The sequence below is a fragment of the Eleutherodactylus coqui genome, chromosome 3 (assembly GCF_035609145.1).
Source record: "Eleutherodactylus coqui strain aEleCoq1 chromosome 3, aEleCoq1.hap1, whole genome shotgun sequence".
NCBI classification, from domain to species: domain Eukaryota; kingdom Metazoa; phylum Chordata; class Amphibia; order Anura; family Eleutherodactylidae; genus Eleutherodactylus; species Eleutherodactylus coqui.
The window spans coordinates 267,098,233-267,112,391 of record NC_089839.1 but is presented as its reverse complement, the minus strand read 5'-3'; the positions used below and the strand labels follow the sequence as shown (position 1 = coordinate 267,112,391).

The 14,159-nt window shown below is 44.8% G+C and overlaps 1 protein-coding gene across 1 annotated transcript in view; it reads left to right on the top strand.

Moving 5' to 3' along the window:
* Nucleotides 1–14,159, top strand: part of SLC44A3 (solute carrier family 44 member 3) — a 92,361-nt gene that overhangs the window by 11,389 nt on the left and 66,813 nt on the right. The window contains exons 3-6 of the mRNA XM_066597389.1: nucleotides 3,318–3,419; nucleotides 7,141–7,283; nucleotides 10,726–10,862; nucleotides 14,011–14,104. Of these exons, the coding sequence (XP_066453486.1) occupies nucleotides 3,318–3,419; nucleotides 7,141–7,283; nucleotides 10,726–10,862; nucleotides 14,011–14,104 (476 nt within the window). The remainder of the gene's footprint in view (nucleotides 1–3,317; nucleotides 3,420–7,140; nucleotides 7,284–10,725; nucleotides 10,863–14,010; nucleotides 14,105–14,159) is intronic.

Below are 14,159 nucleotides of genomic sequence, written 5' to 3'. Positions count from 1 at the left end.
TTGTGGCAGGCTGGTGTCTGCTGGCTGCTCTCTGGTAGATGAGGGGACAGAAAGGACAGATCTGCAGTTGAAATGTGCCTGTGAAGCTCTGTGCTGTGTGTTGGGACGCCTCCTACCACGCCTACTTCCTGTAGTTATAGCAACCAGTGACTCCATCCGCAGCTGCACTGCGGATGTACTGCGTGAAAAAACGCACCCATTCACTTGTATTGGAGGCTTCACGCGCATGATCCGACCAAAATTAGAACAGGTCGCAGATTTTTTCACGCGCGTGAAAAAACGCGATACACATCCGTCCATCTGGGGACAACTGCGGATCCTCATAGGCCGCCTGCAGACGAGCGGAAATCCCGCCGCGGGATTTCCCGCGGGATTTCCGCCGCTGAAAGTCTGCATAGGAGTGCATTACAATACGCACTCCTATGCAGACGGCCGCGGTTTGGCCGCGCGAAATCTCGCGCGGCAAACAAACCGCGGCATGTTCTAATTTTGTGCGGAGCACGCACTCACCTGGCCGCCGGCTCCGGTCTGCGCATGCGCCGGCTGCGCGGCAGCCGGCACATCAAAGAGCCGGGGCCGCCAGGCGCGGGTGAGTACGCGCTCGCCCCTGCAGGCTCTGGGGTCGGATCGCGCGGCGAGATTTCTCGCTGCTGGATCCGACCCGCTCGTCTGCAGGCGGCCTTAGGAGTATATTGGCTGCGGTCTGGGGCGGATTATGTGCCTAAAATCACGCGCTTGAAATTCTGCTCGTGTGCAGGCACCCATAACGTGTTGTATCTTATACATTTCTCTTTTAAACCACTATGTTTGCTGCGGCAATTATCACATTTGTAAAGTACATCTTATTTTATTTATTTTTAAATGGTGCCGCTTCTTGTCTTGTTATGTAACGCTCTGTATTTACTCATGGAGGGCAGTGCACTTTGCCTGTGTGGTTTCCTAATCCAGTGGAGCAAACAAACTCCAAGTCTGAAATGGCTTTGCTCTGCATGTGGATTGTTCTCTCTCTCTCACAAATCTGCTGCAGTAGATCCACGTACTCTGAGGCCACATTTCTTTCAGAAAATGCTGAAGCACCAGATCCGACACGTACCGGACCTGAACGGAGCCAGATGGACCCTGTTGACTATATTGGGGTTTGTCCGGCTTCCGCCATTAAGGACAAAATGTTCGCACATGAAATAGTTATTGTGTGCCGGATCTGCGCCGGAGGTTGAGTTGCCTTAGCTGTTTTATTGGATTCTGGGTGAGCAGAATCTAATTAGAATAATTATTTATATGGAAGATATCACACTATACCACATTCTTCAGACCTATGGTGCACTTCTAACGGTATTCTAAATCTGTACCTCTAATATATATTATTTATTTCTTACTAGCGTACCCGTCGCGCGTTGCTGCGAAGACAGACATACATACATACATTCGTTTTTATATATCTAGATGACAACCAATCACAGCGCAGCTTTCAAGTTACCTCAGCGGTATAATATATAACAACCAATCACAGCGCAGCTTTCATGTTACCTCAGCAGTATAAGAAATAGCAACCAATCACAGCACAGCTTTCATGTTACCTCAGCAGTATAAGAAATAGCAACCAATCACAGCACAGCTTTCATTTTACCTCAACATTCTCAATATCCAGCAATTGTCTTGCGAGACGTTCGGCGGATGCATCATTTTCTGGTTGAACACTCCTCCCGTTGCTCGTAATGCCTTTTGCTTTTGTGCTTGAGATGGAAATCAAACGATCTTTGTCTGGGGAGCATAACTGTCGACGACGCTCGCACGCGTGCCACCTATCGTAGGATAGTTGTACTATGCCTATAATCTTCCCAGGAGTGTACTCAGCAACTTCCCAAAGTCTCATGGCAATTGGATGAATGGTGTAGTAATGCATAAAGGACAGACAGACATTCATTTATATATATCAGGAAGTGAGAGAATTAGATTCCGTACGTAAAATTTGGACGCTAATTGTTTTGCGCTTAGAATTGAATAATCGAGTTGGGACCCATTAACTTTTCCTATTTATGACATAATCAATGCTCGTGCCAAATTTCATGTTTCTACGACATTGGGAAGTGAGAGAATTGGTGGCAATGATGGAAATCAAACGATCTACGTGTGGGGGGGGGCGTAACGGTCGACGCTCGCACGCGCGCCATTTATCATACAATAGTTGTACTATGCCTATAATCTTCCCAGGAGTGTACTCAACAATTTCCCAAAGTTTCATGGCGATCGGATGAATGGTGTAGTAGCGCATAAAGGACAAACAAACAGACGGACACACAGACAGACATACATTCAATTTTATATATATAGATGTAGTGGAATACATTCCTTTTTTTTTTTTTTTTGTTCCCTGTTATCAGCCAGTTAAGGATGTCTAGCATAGACTTCAAGGGGTTTTCGGACATTCATGATTGTCGGTTCTGCAGGCTTTGTTCTGTTTGGATGGGCTCTGTACAGGTCCTACATAAGACTTTTGATTTTAAAAGGAGTATCCCAAAATTGAAAATTATCCCCTATGTATAGGATAGGGAGTAACTTTATGATTGGTGGGTGGTCTCCGTCTAACGGGGGGCTTCTTCTTCTCACTGCAGGCTTACTGTACCCCCTTCAGTGAGGAGGAGATTGCATGGGGCAATAGTCGCGGGGGGGGGGGGGGGGGGGAGGGGGCGCTCCATTGATTATCATGATCATTGGCTTGTTACTTTCTGTCTTTTGGAAGTGTATACAGCGGTCCTGTGCTGTTCTCCTGGCATCATGGCTCTCAGCATCTGAGTGGTGATGCCAGGAGAATGTCATGTGACTACTTTGGTCTTTGATTGGTTGCAGTGATCAGGTAGTAGCCGTTCATATGCAAAGACCGACCGGGAGAACAGCGGGGGCTGCAGCACTGAATTTTTGACCACAGAAGACAATGTAGGATGAAGGCTCTCCTCTGTCTGAAACGTCCCTGATGAAATATTAAACATTTGATACAGATCATTTCTTACACCCTACGGGCACAGATTTTATGAAGTATGTATCTGCACAGTGAGAGGGAGAGAAGCATCCACTTGCCAATCCCTGTGACTAACTGCCAGGAATAGTTGGGAGAGGGAAAGGGGGACCACCTAGGTTGCAAAGCGGCAGAGAAGTTAATTGGCAGAGAGTTGCTTTCTGTTCCAGGAATTGCTGTCTGGAGCATTAGCTGACGAGAGTGAGTCCGCGCAGGGTGCTGCATGTAAGGGTTTGGGAGTCGTGGTTTTACATTTGGTACAAGATACATTGTGCCATCACAGCGTTTATTCTCCTTTTTTCAGGTTTCTGAAGATACCAGGCAGAGACCATGGAGGCTTTTACTACACCGAAAATGTACAGACATCCCGTGGCTGGTTATATTTTTCATTTTCTGTTGTGGTTTGGTAAGTAATAGTATTACAAATAATTACATATTATAGCTGAGCTGTTATTTGAGTTGTATTCACTCATATATAATAATGCATTAAGTCCTGCTAGAGTCATAAGGAAGGGTATTGTATGTGCCCATTTAAAAGGGTATTCCCCTTTTTACTATATATAGCTTGTCAATCATACGAGACATAAGAGTAAAGTGGGGGTCCGACCTCTGGAACCATGACTGTTGCCAAAAACAGGCCTCCAATCCCTGTTCTTGGTTAAAGGGGAGGGCTTCCTAGTCAACATTAACAATCACTATATACTGCAATACTGAAGTATTGCAGTATATAGGCCAGGCAATCCTTTTACTGCCACGAATGCCCTAAAATCAAACCCCCACCAAAAATGGTGCAATTACATTTTTTTTCATTTCACACCACTTAAAACTTTGTGTTACATTAAATGTTACATTAAAAACTATAACTTGCCCCACAAAAACAATTCCTCATATTGCTACTTCGATGGCTCTTAGAAGGCGTAGAGGAAAAAATAAAAATTAGAGCCCTCGCTGTTCTGGTGTCGTATATAAAATAATGTAATTGACATTCTCTGCTACTTTTCCTTTATTTACAAAAACCGATAGCCCGAACACCCCCCCCCCCTCCCCCGTGCCTCTTCCTTTCGGGTATTAGAGGCCGTCTGGAACTTCACAGCAGAGGGAGAAGCCAAAAGTCTTAGCAGAACACCAGAACCCTCTCTAAACACACATTTCCTTTCCAGCTTTGAGCTCATTTCAGGTCGGCTATTAGATGAAATCATTGATATTTACTGACTACCAGATTGATGTTGTACAAACTAATCCCCGCATACATTAGGTCATGTCAGAGAAGCATGACAAATATATCGGGTACGCACTTAGAACTAGGTGCTACATTCCCCGTGCTTATGGTTAGCTAAACAGATCTATCCAGTTACTTCATCCCTATAAATAGACGGCATTCCGAGTTCAGGACAGACCTAAAATATCCTTTGTAAATCAGTAAGGGCATCGCTGGCAGGACTGTGCAGCGATCATCTGTGTATAAATAACAAAAGCACCGGAGAATCAATGAGGTTCTGGTGGTCGCACCAAGTCTTAGTTGTTTGTTTTCCATGTTTTTAGCATTTTATATTAAACCCCTCAGGTCTGCATTTACAAGGCAATATATGGTGATGTGCAATAATTTAGCTGGACACTTTGTAACTTTTCTCATCACTTACCAACTTTATAAGGTGGCCGTGCTATCCAAGGAGATGTAGCTTAAACCACATTCGCTAAATTGTGGCACAAATAGATTTGATTCCTTATCACTGGGCTCAAAAGGCACCAACTAGAGATGAGCGAACGTGCTCGGCCACGCCCCTTTTTCGCCCGAATACCGCGATTTTCGAGTACTTCACTACTCGGGTGAAAAGTACTCGGGGTCGCCGGGGGGCGGGGAGAGGCGTGGCGGCGTGGGGGGTAGCAGCGGGGAACAGGGGGGAGCCCTCTCTCTCTCCCTCTCCCCCCCACTCCCCGCTCCACCCCCCCCCCCCCCCCCCCGCGCCGCCACGGCGACCCCCGAATTTTTTCGCCCGAGTACGGAAGTACTCGAAAATCGCGGTATTCGGGCGAAAAAGGGGCGTGGCCGAGCACGTTTGCTCATCTCTAGCACCAACACTTTTAAGAGACCTGATCTTTTGGGATACTATTACATGGGGCGACTGGCGCTCCTATTATTTCACGCAGGAGTGATAGTCGTTCACTGAATGGAGGCGAAACATGCCGGGGGTCTTTTCTGTCCGACCTCCGATATCTCGCTAAGTAACCTCTCAATTCCCGTTTTTGCATGAGATGACCGCCAATAGTCGGTCCAGGTAAAAGTAGCCTTAGTTAGACTAGCCTGAGAAATGCCAGCCTGTTTTTACTCTTTGGCATCAATTTGTACAGTTTCCATGCCAGATCTCTGAAGCAGAGCGAGTATTGGGGGGAAGAAAGGGAGAAGTCCAAAGACTTGGAGAAAGCAGACCGCTTATCTATCATATTTCTGTGCTAGGAGCTTGCTAAGCGTCCTCCAAGCTGTCACATGGGTAAATGTTTCCTTCCCTTCTGTCTGTTTGGTGCCCCTCTAGCTGTAATAATGTATCATTTTAATTTGGTGAGAATTGCTACTTTTCCTCTGACGTTCTGGCTCTAGAGCATGACTGCTTCTTTCCATGTGTGAATCAGTAGGCTCTGGTTTCTCTCCCTAAACGGCCCATCTTCTTTTTCCATCCGGTAATCCTGGCACGCCCGGCCGCCCCGACACCCTCGGACATTTTCCCTTTCTAGAATTTGTTCCTTTGGCTTTTAAATAAACAAGAGGCTGTTTTGCATCGATCTCTGGAGTTCATTCAAGAAGAACATATGGCTGGTGCAGGTGTAATAAAACGCTTGGCTTCAGGCAAGGCCTTTTTTATTAAAGGCTGTGAGTAGGAGTATACGGCATTGTTGGTTTACAGAGTAATCCGAATGAACGTTTTCCAGTATTAAAAGTGACGCACTGTGCCTGTTGGCTGGGATGTATGAAGACTCGGTGCCCATCTGGACGTCCCCACTGTTACCTTACTGAATCTCTGGTTCCTGCAGTAATAGTGGGGGGGATAAAGCTGACCATGTGTATTAGAGAAGTCATCCGAACCTGCTGAGTTCAGGATCAGACGACTATGAAATGTACTGGAAATCTCCGGACTCCACCGTAGTAGGTGGAGAAGGTACGGGCATGATGGACTCCAGCATACACCATCCTACCAAACGTATTTGGACGCCCCTATCAGTAAGATGGATGGTATCATATTAGCATGTAACATGTCCTAAACCGTTCTATGTAACATGCAGAGCCTTGGAGGTGTCAGCCATAGTTTGTAACAGAAACTGCACGCTATTGGATAGACTGTGGAAATAGTCAGCAATACTTCCAACAAGACAACAGGACTTGTCACAAATCCAGCTCTGTTTGGTTTGAGGACATGGATGTTCTGTGAAGAACTGGCCTGAACATCTTTGGGAAAAACTGGAATGTCGGGTCAGGAAATATAAACAACCTCCATCTTTTTTGAGAGAGCTTGCCAGGCATTTGCAGGATGAATGGAGGGAAATACCAGCATCAGGTGTTAGTTATTAAGGCCAAAGGAGCCCCACTAAGTATTAATACCCTGTTTCCCCCAAAATAAGACAGTGTCTAATATTCATTTTTGCCCCAAAAGATTTTACTTTTTTTTACACGCATAGCTGCCTGGACACTATTTACATTCTTTTTTATTAACTGTAACTAGGGCTTAATTTTAGAATAGGGCTTATATTTCAAGCATCCACAAAAATCCTGAAAAATCATTCTGCATCCTCAAAAATCATGCTAGGGCGTATTGCTGGGGTAGGTCTTATTTTCAGGGAAATGGGGTATATGTAAATAAATACTACTTGGCTGTATGTTATTAGACCACTAGGGACTTGCTTTTATGCCCCATGTTTTCTGTTCTATTTGTCCAGTATCCTATAGGTTCCCTGTTATGCAGTCCTACCTTGCCGTTGCTTGGTAAAGGACGCCGTTGTCTGAAGCTTCACTACACTTTTGCTGGTCTCTTGAACAATTATGCACATGTTTGATTATACGTGGAAGCTTTTTTTTTTTATTGTGGATTGAAATAAAATCCAATTCTTTGTCATATAGCATCCTACTTGTTTTGCAGATGTTTATCAGCGGATACGCCTTGATGGCCGGAGCTGCGGAGAGACTCATCTTTGGCTATGACAGCTATGGAAATGTGTGCGGGAGAAGAAACTCTCCGATATCTGATGCTCCTTATTCTGGAAAAGACATGACAAACAGAAAGTACGTACAAAAAGGGATTGTTTTATATGTGACGGACGAGAAAAGGCCAGTTTAGTAGAGGGGTCCGCACATTGGGCCTGGGCTGTCTGACCAGAGGGATGGCACTTGGGGAGAAGTCTCGGGATGTGGCTGAAGAGAAACTGCTTCTCTTTCCCAGCACAAGATTTCTACTGCAGCTCCTATTTTATGCTGTACACAGTAGATTACTTAGGATTTACATAACCTCATGACAAAAGGTCCAGCAGCCATTCCTTATGTCGCTATGTAGAGAAATCCCCCCCCCCCCCTGTTTTTTGTACTGTTGTCTTTGCTAGCAACGTAAAAAGACAATTTAGAGAGACACTATAATCAGAAAGTACAGAAAGTAGCATCTTTTGAATGTTCTTGACTTGTTCAATTTCTTCTTTTTTTTTTTTGTCATGACTGTCCTTGCAAAAAAAAACAAAACATATTGCAGTTTTTCCATGTGCTGCCATCTAGTGACCAAACCAGCTACACTGCTGACTGGAAAGACCTTTTATTGTAGAGCCTTTGGTGAAGTTGTGTTCTCACATTATTACCATTATCAGGCAGCAAATTAATGACTGGGTGACAGATCCAATGTTCTGCCTCAGGTAAGAGCCCAACAGAAGCCTAGACAGCCGGCACAGAGCTGAGTGATGACGTAGGGCTAGTGATGTGACTACCCAGCTCAAATACCAGACTCCGTTAGGCTACATTCACATGGAATTATTACCAGACAGAACCAAAAACGTTAATTAATCAAAAAGAGAACAAAGTTGCAAACTTTGGTTTTTCATTTGACATGTTTTCTGTCACTTTTGGAGTGGTGTACTCAACTTTGAATGGAAATCATGTCCGAGACCGGATTTGTATTTACAGCCTCCATGGATCCACATGTGCATCCAGTGAGTCTACTATGTGCAAATCTACCAATGCATGTACCGTCTTGGGAAGTGACATCACAGAAGAATCCCAATGAAATTAAAGGGGTTGTCCGGCGGCGAAATCAAAAATGTTTTTTTTCTACATACCCCCACATTGTGCCCCGTTAAAAACAATCCCTTTGTTATTTTAAAAAAAAAAATCGCTTACCTGCATCCCCGTTCGGGCAGCTTCTTCTTTTCTTCTTTTAAAGATGGCCGCCGGTCCTTTCCCATGGTGCACCGTGGTATTCTCCCATGGTGCACCGCGGGTCTTCTCCCATGGTGCACCGTGGATTATCTTCTCTATCTTGCGTTCCACTGCCGATTACAGCCACCTAATTGGCTGATCGGCACCACGTGATGGAGGCGGAGCTACAATGACGCGGAGAAGAGGGAGGAGCCAGGACGCCGCTCATGAGCCCGGAGGTAGACAGAAGAGGAATCCTTCGGTGCGCAAGCGCGACTGTTCGTGCGACTAAAGAAGCAGCTTTAGTCGGCGCCATGGAGACGGGGACGCCAGCACCGGAGGGGGTAGGTGTATAACTTCTGTATAGCTCATATTTAATGCACGATGTATATTACAAAGTGCATTAATATGGCCATACAGAAGTGTATAACCCCACTTGATTTCGCAAGACAACCCCTTTAATGGAATATAGAGTTAGCTGAGATTTCATGCGATTTCTGGCTCAGATTTGTTATATAAACTAGGCCTTTTTTTCCCCATAATTGCTTTTTTTAAATTTTTTCCAGCAACATAACCACATGAGGGCTTGTTTTTTTGCAGGATGAGGTGTATTATTTTAATGGTAACATTTAACTTGCCATATAATGAATTTGGAAAACTTTAAACCTTTCTAAGCGGGGTGCAATAGGAAAAAAATACAATTTTTCAGTTTTTTACAGCATTCTCATTGCAGTAAAAATGACCCGTTATCCTTATTCTGTGGGTCAGTCTAATACAGCAATATCAAATTTACATGGGGTTTAATGTTCTACTATTTAATAAAATAAGATCGTAACGTAGAATGTAAGGCCAAAAAAGACCTCTGCCTATTACAGCTCCACTCTCCCAATATTGATTCAAAAGAAGGCAAAAAACCCAATGAGATAGAAGACAAAATTTCTTCTATTTAAGGGGAAAAAATTTTCCTAACTCCAGCCTGGGAATTGGAATAATCCCGGATCACCGACCATTCTGGAAGTTATGAATGATTATAACATATATTGTATCGCTCAAGAAAGACATTCAGGCCCCTCTTGAAGTCTTTCATCGGGTTGCCATTACCACGTCCTGGGGCAGAGAGTTCCATAGTCTCACTGCTCTTACAGTAAAGAACCATCTTCTAGGTTGGTGTAGAAACCTTCTTTCTTCTAGATGTAGAGGATTGTTACAGTCACAGATCATCGGAGAGATCCCTGTATTGTCCCCTGATATATTTTTACATAGTTATTAGGTCGCCCCTCAGCCATCTCTTTTCTAAACTAAATAACGCCAATTTTGATAACCTCTCTTTATTACATTAGCTGCCCACCTTTGTACCTGCTCAAGCTCTGATATGTCCTTCTTGAGTACCGGTGCCCAATACTGTCCACAATACTCCATGTGTGGTCTAACCAGTGATTTGTATAGAGGAAGAACAATCCTCATGTCATGCGCCCCTGGACCTCTTTTGATGCACCCTATGATCCTATTTACCTTGGCAGCAACTGCCTGACCCTGGTTGCTATAGTTAATCTCACAATTAACTAAAATAAGTCCTTCTCCATGCCAGTGTTACCCAGTGGTTTCCCATTTAGTGTGTAATGGGGACATGTATTTCCTCTGCCCGTGTGCATGACCTTACATTTATCAGTGTTAAACCTCATTTCCCACTTTTTTTTACCCCCAACTTATCCCAAAAAAATTGCTTTCTGTCGCCATCTTTTGACCCCCATAACTTTTTTTCTATTTTTCTGTTGATGAAGCTATATGAGGGCACATTTTTGTGGGGCGACTTGCAATATTTTTATTGGTACCATTTTGGGGTGCATATGACCTTTTTAGCGCCATCTATTCAACGAGACGGTGTGACCCCAAAAAAGCGCAATTCTGGCACTGTGTATTTATTTATTTTCTGGTGAACGTCACCTTGTGGGATAAATAATGTGATATTTTAATATATGGCACCGTTACAGACAGTTATGCCTTTTTTTTATGCTATGATTAGGAAGAGGCAGAATTTGTGTGAGGCTGTTCAGAATGTTGTCCATCTTTCTTCTTTAGTTATATATGTTTTACTAATTTATATTGTATTCTGGATTGCTTACATCCTCTCTGACAACAGTTGTGTCTCGGGGTAAAAAAAAAAGCATTGTGCTACCCCATCCATGTTATACTGTCAGTCAATCCTGCCCAAATTGATGCTAATGGTTGCCATTTATCTGAGTATATGAGCCGCTTCCGTCACTCTGCACTCACTTTGTTGTACAGTAGATTCCATGGGGCTTCATTGTGATATTGTGTCTGTTTGCAGACATGTCTTCTTCCTGGATTCCTGCAACATGCAGATCCGAGACCTCAGAATCAATTCCACTGCTCTGTGTGTGTCCAGCTGCCCTCAGGAGCCGCTGACGTCCCTGCAGGATCTCCAGCGCTTCGCAAAGAATAATGGTATGTGTCAAATTAAATGGTGTTTGTATAACGCTGATTAACAGGTTTAAAGTGCACCAAAGCAGCCCAGGTTGTCGTTGGCCGCTGCTTTGCTGCTATTTGCACCTTGTTTTGAGTTCAATCAATTCAGTTTTCCATGCAGATTTTCCTATTTCTCTGCTGTTTGCAGTCAGCTTGCTGGTGGGGCATGTCGGCCATTCTTCCAGTATTGTACTGGTTGACGCTTCCTCTTCCGCATTTCCCATGCTGCCTTGCATAGCCCTGCTCCAATCAGATACAAGGCAGCATTTGAATGGCCGCCCATGTTACATGTAGCCACTGTCAGCGGATTGGAAAGGTGCTGGAAGAGAGACCCCTAGTGGCAGGCACTTCATACTTAATTTGCAGTAATAAAACAAAAACTTTAATGTTGCATTCACACAGGGCGGATGTGCCACGGAAGTTCCGCGCGGAACTTCTCCACGGCAAACCGCCCGCGGCCGCTAATCTCGGGATTAGCCAGTCATGTGGACGAGATTTCTCAGAAATCTCATCCACACGGGACGGCCAATCTGCTGCGGTAAGTCTGGCTGAAGCCGCGGCTTCAGAAGATGCAGCATGTCTATTTATTGTTTATTTCCGCCGCGGCCGCGCTCTCCTTTATGGGAGCGCCGGCCGCAGCGGAAGAGCGAGCGGCCGGGCCGCTTCAAAGCCGCCGCGGTGGTTCTCCCGGCGGAAATCTCGCGGTTTCGGCTGCGGCCAAACCGCGGGATTTCCGGCGGGAATACACCTAGTGTGACCCCAGCCTAATGCAAGTATATTACAAGATTGATGATGCTCACAGGCTGCTAGATGAGCGCAAGTTGTGGGCAAACTTAGTGTCCATTTAAATCTGTTTGGAGCTGAGAGCATGCCGGACATATTTATTTTTAATCCTTCTTAATCACTTTGCCTTCACTGGGTAATCTTGGGAGATTTTGCATTGTGTATCACTCTAGTCAGCCTTACCATCATGCTGGCTCTGTCTCCCAAGCTCCTCTAAGGGTACGTCCACATGTGGAGTAAAGCACAGAACGCCACAGTGGAATTGCTTGTGGAAAAAACCTCAGCATTTTAGGATATGTTCACATGGCAGAATTTACTGCAGAATTTTCTTACAGATCAGAGTTTCTCCCATTGCTTTCAGTGGGAGCCCTCGCGATGCTGCCGCAGGCCCCATTGAAATCAATGGGCATTGCAATGCGAGATCACGCAGAAAGATAGAACGTGCTACGATTTGCTTTCTGCATAGCATCACATCGCAGCGCCATGCAGGAAAACATCGTTGATGTGTATGACCCCATTTGAAAGATTGGGGTTCATATTTGTGTATCACAACGCACAAATCTCGCACAATTTTCTCGCCAGTGGGAAGGCAGCCTTGGCTTTAGCCCTATCAATGGGCAAAAACCATGTGTGCCATCTGCCGCGTTTCCGCATCAAAGGAGTTTTTAGTGAGAATGCTATTAATGACCTATCCTTAGGATAGGTCATAGTTGATCGGCTGGGGTCCGTCCCTCGGAACCTCCACTGATCACCTGAGCGGGTGCATGCTGTTAGCTCCACAAATATATAGAGATCGGAGTGGAAGCAATGGAAGTCTTTTCGCCGACCTTTGTGTAGTGGCCGGCGCTTATAATTGCAGGCAAGGCTTGAGTTGATTTCTATGAGAACCGTGCCTGCAGTTACAAGTGCCGGCCACTACACAGAGGTCTGTGAAAGACTTCCGCTGCTTTAGCTTCGACCTCTATGTATTTGCGGCGCTGCCGGCATGCGCCCACACAGCTGATCGGTTGGAGTCCCGAGTGATAGACCCGGGCCGATCAACTATTGATGACCTACACTGAGGATACATCAGTAGTATTCTCCCTGAAAACCCCCTTTAAGAAGCGACATGAAAATACGATCTTCTGCGTCAATATCCCACATGCAGATTTTGCCCATTGACGGGGCTAAATCTACGTTTAGAGGTAGAGTTCAGAAAGAAAATTCACCTCCTCGAGCGAGGGAGGAAAATCCATGGTGAGTTCACACCAAAATCTGTATGTCACACATGTGCCTAACAGCTCCATCCATTAGGGGAATTTAGGTGTACCGTCCTCAAGATCACTCGGGGTCCTAGCTATCATACATGTATTAGCTTTCCTGTGGATGCTTGATAAATGTCTTAAGTGGGAAAAATTCCTTTAACCCCTTAAGGACATGGCTTATTTTGGGCTTAAGGACGCCACGATTTTTGGCGGATTTTCTTCTCCATTTTTCAAAAGTCATAACTTTTTTATTTTTCCGTCGACGCGGCTGTATGAGGGCTTGTTTTTTGCGTGGCGAACTGTAGTTTTTATTGGCACCATTTTTGGATACATTGACTATATTGTAAAACTTTTATTATTTTTTTTATGATAACAGGGAGAGAAAATGCATCAATTCTGCCATAGATTTTTTTACTTATTTATTTATTTTTTTAATCATGCGGCATAAATGACACAATCCATTTTTTCTGAGGGTCGGTATGGTTACAGCGATACCAAAATTCTTACATTTATTTTTTTTTTTTTTTAGGTTTTTCCACTTTTCTGCAATAAAAACCCCCCTTTTTTTTTCTAAATCGCTGCATTTAAAGTCCTGTAACTTTTTAAAATTTTTCTACCGGGCTCTCTGCAATTATATCGCGAGAGCCCGATGACGTCACAGAGGGAGCGCGCTCCCTCTGTAAACCCCTCCCATACCGCGATCTACATAGATCGCATCAGGGAAGGGGTTATCAGCGGGAGGCTGGCTATGACTGACAGCCGGCTCCCGCGGCGGGATAGCGCGGAATTAAAGGGATCTCGCGCTATCCCCAGGACGTAAGTTTACGCCCTGTTGCGGGAAGTAACCCGCTGCCAGGATGTAAACTTGCTCCCTGGAGCAGGAAGGGGTTAAAGCCGTCCTCTATACCATGAGGATTTCCCAGCAGCCTCCGTACTTTGCTTTGGAACATTTTAGTGCGATATCATTAAATTAAATAGATGAAAATAACTGTCCAGTCGGCGCTCGATGGGATACAATGTCCTCATGTCGATGCTGTTTAGGATTTGTCGTCGCATAGTTGCAGTATGTTACAACTCTTGTCTTCTGTCTTGTCATCCAGGCTCACACCTTTGTGCATATAAGTTGAACTACACTGAGTATACCAACCATCCCAAGGCTTCAGAATGGTGTCCTGTACTCCCGGTTCCTCCAAGGTGAGATTCTAATGACATCGTTAACTGACCACTATCCCGTATCGCTAAGAAAATA